This window comes from Sinohyriopsis cumingii, chromosome 2, assembly GCF_028554795.1.
Source record: "Sinohyriopsis cumingii isolate HCF-2022 chromosome 2, ASM2855479v2, whole genome shotgun sequence".
Taxonomy (NCBI): domain Eukaryota; kingdom Metazoa; phylum Mollusca; class Bivalvia; order Unionida; family Unionidae; genus Sinohyriopsis; species Sinohyriopsis cumingii.
The window spans coordinates 159,475,511-159,488,840 of record NC_142962.1 but is presented as its reverse complement, the minus strand read 5'-3'; the positions used below and the strand labels follow the sequence as shown (position 1 = coordinate 159,488,840).

The following is a 13,330-nucleotide window of genomic DNA, read 5'->3' as shown; positions in this document are numbered from 1 at the left end:
GAGATAAATCAATGATATGCAACAGTAGTCATCTATTGATGCCAAGAATAAGAGGAAGAGATTTTTACAAGATCTCTGAATACCATTGCCGTCAGTTTTATTTTCCAGTTTTGCTCTGAACTTTATAACATTAATTCTTTGAATATTTCAATCCCCCCTCTCTAGCTTGCTTGCAGTTGTGTGCACGTGCATGTAACTTGTAATCCACTGGTTGCTGGTTCCATTCCCAGTGAGGCATGCCTGGATTGGCTGTCTGTGTATGTCCTTTTGGGAAAGGTTTCCTTTTCTCAGCATGATATAAAAATATTTTGTTGAAGGTGCCCTTTTAAAATATCTTTTTTTCGAAATAGAACTATTGTCATATATATTTCTGGAGATATGCTTTGAAAGTCATCGATGACTTCCAGCCAAATATCTTGAAATTTGTAAATTACCTGTATATCAATATAAAAACATGACAGTGCCCATTTTGTCTCCTTTTGATGTTTTATTGTTCTTCAACAATTATGCGATCATCTTCTAGACTTAGCTTCTTGTCATTTTGACTAAATGTGTAATTATCTCCTTTTAAATGTAACTATTGATTAATCCTGATGTTCTTTTGAGTCTATATCACATGCCTAAAAATAAGATATTATTGTTGCTTTCTTAGGTACAGCAAGCAAATGACTATGAATCCTTAGAAAAAGCTTTGAACTCTTGTGATTGGCGCTTTGATGTGGATGGCCTCCCTTTATTCGTTAAAATGGAAAACAAAGAGGAGTTCATTCATGCTAGTGCTATGTATTTCGCGATTCTGCAGAGGCAAACGGGTATTCAACAACTTCTTCAAGGACTCGAATACTATGATGTAATTATGCTTCTTTCACTACAACTACTATAGTACCACAATAACAACTCGGAATTTTACTATAATCAACTATTATGTATATTTAATTTGTTTTTCTCCATGATTATGCATAATTATATTTTGGACTTGACCTTGTTCAAAGTCAAGTTCCTGTTGTTTTTATACGAGTGTGTGTTAACTATTAGGATCACTATCTTAGTCTGAGTCAAGGACATTATGTTTACCATGTTCTTTATTATAATTTAAGAAAAGATTTTATGTTGTAAACAACTCAAGTGTTCTAGAATAAATTCCACTAAATAGACATAGTGTTTCTAGAAAATGCTATTTCTGACCTAGGTCAGATAGTGGAGTTTATAGTCTTGTTAACTTGAGAAATTACTCATTTCTGCAACAACAGCTGAATCAGATGCAGAAATCAGTCTTATTGTTGTGTTCAGTATTTCTTGTAGGTGAAATTATTTATTAAAATTATTATTCACTAGAAATACAAAGAGCTCTTAATCTTGGAGATTAACTTGGAATTATAGTGAATTCAGAGAAGGACATCTTAGATTATATTATTGTGTTTGATTAGAAGACTGTTAATACATCATCACACTTCAGGCTGCTAGTATATTAGTACGTTCAAGACTAAAGGCACATCAACACTTTCAGCGCCAGTTTAATTAGGACTTTTGAAAAAAAAACTTTTGGACTATTTTGGACTTAATTTGCAATACTGTTAGTTATTTTTAAATTTTCACTTTTGTATTCTAGGGAAATAAATTATTTGTTGAATTTTACAAAACTTGTTGGTTTCTGCTCTTCTACTTTACTTAATGTAAGACCATATAATTGTAATACTACACAACCATGACAACCACCACTACAATTGGTTGCCACCACTACACAGCTGAAGAGCTTCATTAGCAACTTCCACGTGTTGATGTGCTGTTAATACCAACCAAACTGAAGTACTACTACTGTATTTTCAAGCACCATACACATCACAAATGCCAGTGATAGATAATGCATAAAACAACATTTTCTAATTTGTAATTTGGAAACGTAACATGATCGTTTCCCGTAAACAAAACTATGTTTTTGTGCAACCATTAAGTATTGACATATCAATCAAGAAACTGTTGCTCTTGTTCCTTTCTGTCTAAATATTTGATCAAGTTTTGATTTTTTTACTGCTATCTACCAAATGTACATATTAGATATTTCTCTTATTTATAATGTATCATTTTTATTTAAAAGAGATATTTGTTTTAAAAATTTTATTCCAGTTTCTCGAGCTTATGAAAAGAAAGCCGTTCATTTGTAATATTCTGGAATACAAGAAAGGTGATGTTTTTACAAAGGACTTGATATCTATGATGAAACCAGAATACTCGTATACGGCAAGCCGAAAAGAGAGAGAGGAAAAACTTTTCTCCAATCTGAAAGAGTTTCTTCAGCTAGTAGAGGGTAAGCAGAGTATGTCATTGGTTAGTATGCTTGGGTCTGTGTAAATGAACAATCATGCCTTTATAATCAACTCATTTGTCTATATACAAAAACACTAAGCTATTATAAGAAAGAAGAAAAATATGCTATCCTACATGTCAGTCTGTATCTGGGTCTTTTTATTCATCTATTTCATTAAAAGGAAATGATGTTAATAACCAAACTAATCCTTTCATGGTTCAGAGTCAAGAACATGTTGTTTGATGCCGAGTGACCCTGTATTCAAACAATGTTCTATTCCTTCCTATCTCTAATACGTCCCTATTCATCATAAACAGTAACTGGACTAAGCCCAGCGCAGAATAAAATAGCTTACGGGTGGTTAGAAAGTCAGTCTCCTGATCACTTTGGTCAGAAAGACAGTTTTGGTCCAACAAAAGTAATAAATATATGGTGACCAAGTCTATATGCTGACCAAAATGTACAACCTAACGATCACGGACCTTGCCTATAAAACATTTGGAGAAATGTATCCTAAATTTAGAAACATTACTGTCTTAATTTGTCGTGAGTAAAAGAACAGCACCCACGTGATTTACAATGTTAAACAAACTTAGGATGGATGTACTAGATAACAACAGCAGTGACACTTCTTCCTACAAATGTCATAATATCAATATAAGACAACAAATATATGCACTAAAGCACACCAAAAAGAATATAATTTTAAACCAGAGAACCAGATAAGCATTATACATGTTTCAGCAAAAATAGTCGCAAAGCCAAGTGAGCTTATGGTATCGGCCTGCATCCAGCCTGTGTCGTCTGTTGTGTGTCGTCCGTCTGCCAACAATTGCATGTTACTCCATATATTATTAGTACACATTTCTGCTACAATTTTGATCAAACTTAGAATTATGGTTTTTATCGTTAAAATATCGGAGGCACTGATTAATAAGCAAGATACATGCATATTAATGAGGTGATCTTGCATCTGATTGGTAGTCCTTCTGTCTACTTTGGATGCCTTATTTCTGATCTGATTTTGATTAAATTTATAACATATCCTTGTATCATTAGGATCTAAAAATTCTGGATCTGACAGTCCCACCTGGATACCAGGTTTCCGAGAGGAATGGAGGTTGACCGCAGGAAGATTCTGCTTTGAATCTGGAAGCCGGGGTGGGGGGAAGTGGGTAAACAATTTATAAGCATTTATATTCCTCATGTGATGCCTTTCTGAACCTGGAAAAGTTTGATAATGAGCAAGATACAAAAATACTGATGAAATGAGTTTGAGTATGATTAGCTGAAATTGTTACCACTCCATAGGCCATATATGTAATCAGATTTTGATCTGACTTAGAATAAATGTTTATGTTGAATATCCTGAGATATTTGATAATACACAATATTGGCACATATTATTGGGGCAATCTTGCATTTAATTGGTCGAAGTAAGAGTGATGAACCAATTAAACTTGAATGAGCTGATGTGCCAGCAGTTTTGATTTATCACAATGATAAAATCCAGAATGTCCTTGAATTAATTCACAATAATTCTGAAGTAACTATTTAGTCCAAAATGTCAATGAGCACCTTGTGACTCCAATGAATAATTGAAATAAATAGTAGATAAGCACAGTACTGACCACAGCATATGTCATCGCCTTCCATCTTGGATTCTTTACTGGGACTCGAACTTGAATTCATTAGAACATTTTATTGTTAGGACTTCTAAAATTTTATTTGTGGATTATTCTTGTATTATTTTTGGATTTGATTTTGGAAACTTTAAGTTCTCATATTTGTTCATTTTTACAGTATTTTCCAGGAAAATAGATTATTTGTTGTATTTTTCAAAGCTTTTTGTTTTCACTTTCTTGTGTTAATGTTTATTTGAGCCTAAACACATTACAATGTACTCACCATAACTCTCTCCTTAATCATGGACAAACATCAGGCACACAAAATAAATACTTATAACAGATGTGAACATATTACTGACATGATCTTGCATCTGATTGCTGAGCTTGTCCGCACATTAGTGACTAATACAAATTGCTTTTCGTTTAGCTTAATATGTACACTATATTATCAAGATTATGCAAGATCTGCATGTTTTAATAATGTTTAGCACAGTTATAAATAATTCTCATTTCATATTCTATATAAATAATTCGATTTCTCTATTAATTCACATTTCTTCCATCTCTAAAGAAAAAAGGAAAGTTACCAATGATAATGACTATTGAGAATTACAAGATTCAAGTTATAGAGTTCTCCCATTGCACAAAATTGAACTTAAGACAAATTATAATACAAGATATAGACATATGAATAGAACCATTTATTAACAAAATAATACACATGAATATAACCATTTATTAACAAAATAATACACATATGAATAGAATCATTTGTTAACAATATAATGCACATATGAATAGAACCATTTATTAACAAAATAATTCACATGTGGTCTAAAACAGATAATTTTTAATTTATTACTGAAGAAAACATGAAATACAACCATTAACTCTAAGTGAGTTTGTAAAATTATTGAATTGTTAAAACCTTACATACTGTTAGAAAGATGCGTTGGGAGTGGCTGATGGTAGATTGTTGTTGTTGTTGTTGTTGTTGTAGGGTTTAACGCCATTTTTCAGCACACGATAGGCTATACATGGTGGCCAGTATTAATGGTGGAGGAAGACCCTGGGAAAACTCCGGAAAGAACCACCAACCCACGAGAAGCTACTGGCAAGCTTTCTCACATACCCACATTGGCTGAATCCGAGACTCAAACCCATGCAGACAGAGGTGAGATGGCAGCGATCCATAATGGAGAGTGCTTTAGACCACTTGGCCACTCAGCTGATGGTAGATGAGGATATATTTAACCTGATGCATTGTTGTTAAACTATTCACAATTAAGAATTTATTTACACAGTTATGGAGATGTGTAGCAGGCAGTTTCCTTAATCTAATATTGATTTTCCTCCAGTAAGATCATATTTCTTGTCAAAATAATGTTTAAGTTTATAAATTTATTTCAGAGAGTTATTTCTAAACATTTTTAAATATTTCAAAGCAGGTTCTATATATTTAGGAAAATAGAGTTTGACTGTCACCACCATTGCCCAACTAAAGTGCACGAAACATTTGTCATGTGTTTGTTTTCACATATATCATGCATTATTTGTCATTTATCAATGTCATTCCTCACAATTTATCTTTTAAATTTAGATTTTTGTAATTTTAGCTTTTTTAAAAGTACCCGCAACATTTTTTCACAAAACACTTCCAAATAAAATTACCAATGGTCAAGAAACCTCCTGCCTTAAAAAATGTGAATTACAAAAAAAGATTCAAATCGTGTGAGAGGCATTGGCTGTTTTGAATCACAAGCTTTATCCATAAAAGTTTGGATGACTGATTGTGAACAAGAAGTTAGAAGAAATTACACATATTAGGCCTTTTATATTTGGCAATACTTGATTTTAGGCTATAGTGAAATATGTAATACTGACATAATATTAAGTTTAGGAGATAGGTCCCTTAGCTTTTGTTGCTCAACATGAGCCTGCATAGTAAATTGGTAAACCATCAAGTTATATAAGCCAGGTAAGCAATATTAGAACCACTTGGTTCTCTTTTTAAAATTGATTCATTGCATTTCAGAGAGAACACTTTTGCACAGGCTTGATGATGAGATTGCTGATTTAACCACTGAGGAAAGAGAATTCATATCAACAATGAAACCTTCCAAGCTACTGGAATTCTGCACCGGATCAAGCAAAATTCCAGTTCTAGGTTTCAAAGATGATCCACACGTGACTTTTGCCCATATGGATGAAAAATTCCACCCGTCAGCCCACACATGTGGTAACAAACTTGTCATGTATGTGAATGACAAAACAGTAGATGACAAGATCAGTTTCTTCAAGATCATGGTGGAAACACTTATGAATGCAGAACATTTCGGGTTTGGATGACTGTCTAAAATTGATTACTATGTAGTCAAGGTCCAGTCTTGTGTATGGATACCGCAGTAGATATCTGAATGTTACAATGTTTTCTCTGCTAGTATAGTTATGCCTGCCCTGTTCTTAGTACAGTTATGGGTAAATGAGAATGAAATGTTTAAATCCCTAAAAAAAACTAAGCAATTGTATTTTGCATTTTGATTAGGACAAACTTTCATTCCAGATTTGTATTTAGTGATATAAATATATTTGTATATATGTACATATGTATATATGCAAATGTTTTTATGCAAAATTTCACAGACTGTGTCTTTACCATTATATTGTCAGTGATGCTGTACTGGTGTTTGGAGCAAAACATTGGAGCTCTTTTGTACTTTGCATGTTTCAAAACAGTATTATCTGTTAAATTCAGCTCTATTCTATTCTAAATATTTGGTAAATAATTGTGCAGAAGTTGTTGAATACACTATCATAGGCAAAATTGTTCCAAAGTTTGATACATTTCATTAGATTCATTCTGATTGCCAGGACAGTTTTTACCCATGTGTGGATCCCATAGTCAAAATACATTATTTTATCAAGCTTTGAATCAATGCCATCTATGTGAGTATGGTAAAAAACTCAAACTTTTACATGATTGTTTCTAATAAAATAAAACTGAATTTAAAATAAATACTTTTGTAAGACAGGGCTAGCCAGTGCCTGAAGGAAAACACCAGTTTAGCTTGTCAGGAGTGGTTTAGCTCAAAAACACTGATCTAATGACACAAAATCCTTAAATGTGAAATATTGGATTGAATGATAATCTCACTGGATTATTTGAAATGTATGATACAATTATTCAATGTTTATGATACAATTATTAAATGTGTATGATACAGTTATTCATTGTGTATGATACAACTATTCAATATGTATGATACAATTATTCAGTGTTCTTTGTTTTTGTAATAAGGCATGGATTTGTTGTATACAAGTATTTTTATATGAAACCTGTTCACAAACATGGACCTTGTTTTGGAGGAATCGTCAGCTACATTCAGCCCATCAGCAGAAATGGGGATTGTTTCAGTGATAGACTTTGTTCTTAATTCCCTTACAGTTTTCTTCATGCCTGGAGGTCATTCATCTGCCCTTGTTAAATGCCAACTATATTTATGAAAACTTTGACTGACAAGAATGTCCAAGCTGTCAGATATGAACATTAATAAATGAAACATTCACACTGGTATTCAAACAGCCAGCATTGTAGGCATGTGTTGTACATATATATACATGAAAGAAATGTGTGGCCTTAGATTGTAGGCTGCATCACATGATAAACAGCAAACACATCAGTGATGTAGCATCATATAAACCACTGTTGATGTTAATAAGCTACTACACTGACTGTTGGCCAATCTTAATTTACATAAGTTAATTTATAATTTTTAATGAAAAATCCATATACATATATCCAGCAATGATATTTTTATTATAGTAATTGACACTCACAAAAATCCACCTATCTACCACCAGCTTTCACTCACCAATTGTTTATTCAAATATCTAATGGACTGTTAACCAATGACATGAGCTTTGTTAGATTTCATTAATCATTATGTAATGATATTTCAAATGCTAAGATTTTCCAACATGGAGATGACATGGGTGGTAGATGGTTCACTGATGGTTAAACACTATGGTAGTTGTCACTAGAAAACATGTAAAAATCGAAATTGTTTTATATTTTGTGATATATTTACTGTGAATTGAAATATTTTATGATATTGATGTATGCAATTTTTGAGAGGTAAATATTGGATAGAAATGCTATGCATATGAACAGGTGTTGTTATCTTAAGTACACGCCATCTTTGTCTTTAATTTTGGCCCATTGGGCAGTCCTTTGCTAGGGTTAAGATGCATTTTTACTTTGTGTACAAATTGTTTTTTTAAATTATTTTGTGAAATTTAATTTTTCTTTTAAAAACAGGTGTAATGAATGACTTGCAAGTTGAATTTATGAAATAAACATCCTCAATACACATCATGTTGTGACTGTCAGCAATAGAATGGAGAAAAGGGTATGAAACTGTGCCACAGTATTTGCCCCAAATATATTCAAAAGACCTTTAGCTGGATTTTAATCAAAGATGATATGATATCCAGAAATTAATACTTTCAGCATCATTCTGTTAAATCACACGTATATGGTACATGATCTGTGGTACATGATCTGTAGTACATAATGTATGTAGTTCATGATGCATGGTATATGATGTATGGTACATGATGTGTGGTACATGATGCATGGTACATGATGTATGGTCCATTATATTTGCTACATGATATATGGTACATAGTATACAGTACATGATATGAGGTAAACATAGCAAACAGGAAATTCAGATTTTTGTAGGTCTGTTTTGTGTAAAACAACATATCTGCATTGATTTACATCATCAAGTTTTTTAATAAGGCAGTGTGTTACATTGGTTTTAATCGAGGCTAAAGCCATAATATTAATCTGAATCATGGTTGAAAATGCAACTTTGATTTGAGTCAAGGCTGAGAAGGGGCCCCGAGTGGCCGAGTGGTATAAAGCGCTCTCAGTCACGGATCACTGCCATCTCACCTCTGTCTGTGTAGGTTCGAGTCTTGGGCTTGGCCAGTGTGGATATGTGAGAAAGCTTGCCAGTAGCTTCTCGTGGGTCGGTGGTTCTTTCCGGGGTTTTCCCAGGTTCTTCCTCCACCATTAATACTGGCCGCCATGTATGGCCTATCTTGCGCTGAAAAATGGCGTTAAACCCTATAACAACAACAACAACAAGGCTGAGAACATAACTTTGATTTGAGTCAAGGCTGAGAACATAACTTCAGTTTGAGTCAAGGCTGAGAACATAACTTTGGTTGAGTCATCGCTGAGAACATAACTTCAATTTGAGTCAAGGCTGAGAACAACTTTGGTTGAGTCATAGCTGAGAACATAACTTTGGTTGAGTCATGGCTGAGAACATAACTTCAGTTTGAGTCAAGGCTGAGAACATAACTTTGGTTGAGTCATGGCTGAGAACATAACTTTGGTTGAGTCATGGCTGAGAACATGTACTTTGGTTGAGTCATGGCTGAGAACGTAACATTGGTTGAGTCATAGCTGAGAACATAACTTCAATTTGAGTCAAGGCTGAGAACAAGTTTGGTTGAGTCATGGCTGAGAACATAACTTTGCTTGAGTCATGGCTGAGAACATAACTTCAGTTTGAGTCAAGGCTGAGAACATAACTTTCGTTGAGTCATGGCTGAGAACATTACTTTGGTTGAGTCATGGCTGAGAACATGTACTTTGGTTGAGTCATGGCTGAGAACGTAACTTTGGTTGAGTTATGGCTGAGAACATAACTTCAATTTGAGTCAAGGCTGAGAACAACTTTGGTTGAGTCATGGCTGAGAACATAACTTTGGTTGAGTCATGGCTGAGAACATAACTTTGGTTGAGTCATGGCTGAGAACATAACTTTGGTTGAGTCATGGCTGAGAACAACTTTGGTTGAGTCATGGCTGAGAACATAACTTTGGTTGAGTCATGGCTGAGAACAACTTTGGTTGAGTCATGGCTGAGAACATAACTTCAGTTTGAGTCAAGGCTGAGAACAACTTTGGTTGAGTCATGGCTGAGAACATAACTTTGCTTGAGTCATGGCTGAGAACATAACTTCAGTTTGAGTCAAGGCTGAGAACATAACTTTGGTTGAGTCATGGCTGAGAACATAACTTTGGTTGAGTCATGGCTGAGAACATAACTTTGGTTGAGTCATGGCTGAGAACATAACTTTGGTTGAGTCATTGTTGAGAACATAACTTTGGTTGAGTCATGGCTGAGAACATAACTTTGGTTGAGCCATGGCTGAGAACATAACTTTGGTTGAGTCATGGCTGAGAACATAACTTCAATTTGAGTCAAGGCTGAGAACAACTTTGGTTGAGTCATGGCTGAGAACATAACTTTGGTTGAGTCATGGCTGAGAACATAACTTTGGTTGAGTCATGGCTGAGAACATAACTTTGGTTGAGTCATTGTTGAGAACATAACTTTGGTTGAGTCATGGCTGAGAACATAACTTTGCTTTGCATTAAGGCTGAGGTCATAATTTTGGTTTGAGTCAATGTTGAGGTCATAACTTTGGTTGAGTCATGGCTGAGAACATAACTTTGGTTGAGTCATGGCTGAGAACATAACTTTGGTTGAGTCATGGCTGAGAACATAACTTTGGTTGAGTCATGGCTGAGAACATAACTTTGGTTGAGTCATGGCTGAGAACATAACTTTGGTTGAGTCATTGTTGAGAACATAACTTTGGTTGAGTCATGGCTGAGAACATAACTTTGGTTGAGTCATGGCTGAGAACATAACTTTGGTTGAGTCATGGCTGAGAACATAACTTTGCTTTGCATTAAGGCTGAGGTCATAATTTTGGTTTGAGTCAATGTTGAGGTCATAACTTTGGTCTGACTTAAGGCTGAAAACATAGCTTTGGTTTGAGTCAAGTCTTGAGACCGTAGCTTTGGTTTCAGTCAAGGTCAAAGACATAACTTTGGTGTTAATCAAAGTTGAGAAATGTACTTTTTGTTTTAGTCCAAGTTGATGCCTTAACTTTGATTTAAGTTAATGCTGAGACCATTGGTTTTTTTGACAAGGATGAGGTCATAACTGTAGTTTTAGTTAAAATTTAAGCCATAACTTTGATTTTAGTGTAGTCTGAGACCATAATTTCGTTTTAAGTCGGTGCAAACTTTTTATACCGTATTCCTTGTATTGTTTCATACCATTTAAGTTTTCGTACACAATCCATTTATCAAAATCGTAATTATTTAAATATATCATAATTTTTTGTACATATCACTTTGTATTTTTCGAAAAATCCATTTAATTATCGGACATAAAATTTCTACTAAGATTATGTTTACAGAAAAGATCGAAAATACTGTATCAATAGCCATTTTGTTTTTACAAAAATTATTAATAAAATGTTGGTGAGAAAATAAATGATTGATGAATAAGCTCTCTTATTGTCATTACAGTATCTACTGGTGTTTATTAACAAATGGACAAAGGACTTCACATATCATAGCTTAAAATATTATCATTAATTAGTTCTTATTAAGTCTGCCACCATAACAAAAATATCACGTGCATTTTAACAGGAGTTTGATGTTTTCTTATCCAACAAAAATTACATCTCATTACATGCTAAAATAAAGACCACATACCATTGGTCAACTAGTCTTATTGTTTCATTATTGTCATACAAACATAAAACATTTAAACCTTGCCATTTTCTATCGCAAATTTGAAAGTAAAGGACTCTGTTAAATCGATTCATATGTATACATGTACCATCTTTTGAGTGCTTGTTCTATTGTGACTTGGATATAATTAACATTTTATTGCAAATCTGTTCTATGATTTACCTCTCTATTATCTTTATTGGTGAGTTCAGATAACAAGTAATGCTTATGATCTCTTGTCCTTATAACAAATTCTGTATGGACAACGTCTTCAGTATCATAATTGCCTCATTTCCCTAATGGCAGCCTCGCTGATTTGACCTATTCGTTCGATTCTTGCCCTCAATCTGGTTTCAACTGGAATATCCAAAGTGCTGAGCATGTTTAATTACCATGTAAATAACACTGCAAAGCCATGTTGTTGTTGTATATCGTAATTAAAACAAGAATGAATTGTTGATTTAGCGGTGTTTATTGATAATGGAATATAGTAGGGTCATAATACATGAGGATTATCATAGTTGTCAGGTTAACTCAAAATAGTCTTTTTTCTCTTTGCAAAAACTACAAATAAAAACCACCCTGAATAAATACGGTCTTGACCCCTGACATAATTTTGTTTCATCTCTCTTGCACACACACTTGCACATGCGCTCAAATGCATTAACTAAAATGTGATTTCAAGTTCTTTATTTTTTACTGCAATTTGATAATGAAATTATTGCTGCTGTAGAAATACAAGTTGCAATTAATTTCTTGACAATGTGGACTCGTATTATTGTATACAATTTACCAATAAATAATACCCTTAACTAATATATGTTCGAACCATCTTAAACATTTTGCTAACATAATAGAACATAACAGCTACATATGCTCTAAATGCAGGCATGCTTTCACACTGAGATATAATCCTCTCTCCCCTCATTCACTAATAACAAAAAAACTCTTTTTGAGTACTTTTTATTTCTATTGTAATTAGATTCTCAAGGTGTTAGCAGAATAAGACAAAAATATATGTTTACTTTGTATGTTTGTGCTGTTAGTTTGTTGAGTAGCGTGTGTTCTGTAGAACTTGTTCAGGTATAATCCCTTTATTTTTCATACATGGTCAGTACCACCAAATGATAATTATTTATTTTACATATAAATTTTCGTACACTGAAATTGATAATTATTTTTTCGTTTAAAAAAAATTACATGAAATATGGTGGTCAATGATGAGGCCATACTGAAATCGTAACTTTCACTTTGTCAATGATGAGGCTATCTCTCCACTAAGCAATGCTGAATACAATGCATTGCTGAAACTAAGATCATTCTAAGTCTTGTCAATATAATTTCAGCATAAATATATGTCATCAGTCTTAATTATTTTTACGATTAAAAACAAGCTAAACCTTCATAGTCAGTTTCATACTCATCATCCATAGTCAGCTTTATAGTAACCCATAGTCAGCATTATATTCATCCAGTCAGCTGCATACTCAGCCATAGTCAGCTAGCTGCCTATTCATCCAGTCAGCTTTATAAACATCCAGTTAGCTGCATACTCCACCATAGCTTTTTTTACATTCATAGTCAGTTGCATACTCTACCAATCAGCTGCCTATTCATTCAGTCAGCTTTATAAACATTCCATAGTTAGCTGTATACTCAGCCATAGATTTATATACATTCATAGTCAGCTGGCTGCCTATTCATCGTCAGCTTTATAAACATCCATACTTAGCTGCATAATCAGCCATAGTCAGTTGCATACACATCCAGTCAGTTTTATGCACAT

General features: G+C 33.7%; 1 protein-coding gene across 6 annotated transcripts in view; it reads left to right on the top strand.

The window, feature by feature from the left end:
• Window positions 1-11,536, top strand: part of LOC149806201 (uncharacterized) — a 58,573-nt gene extending 47,037 nt beyond the window's left edge. For 5 of the 6 annotated variants that reach the window (XM_089951132.1, XM_089951130.1, XM_089951129.1 and 2 more), the window contains 3 exons: window positions 653-850; window positions 2,125-2,305; window positions 5,969-11,536. In XM_089951132.1, the coding sequence (XP_089807258.1) occupies window positions 653-850; window positions 2,125-2,305; window positions 5,969-6,282 (693 nt within the window). In that variant the 3' untranslated portion in view covers window positions 6,283-11,536. The remainder of the gene's footprint in view (window positions 1-652; window positions 851-2,124; window positions 2,306-5,968) is intronic. The other variant, XR_016419869.1, reaches the window with a different exon arrangement.
• The last annotated feature ends 1,794 nt before the right edge of the window (window positions 11,537-13,330 follow it).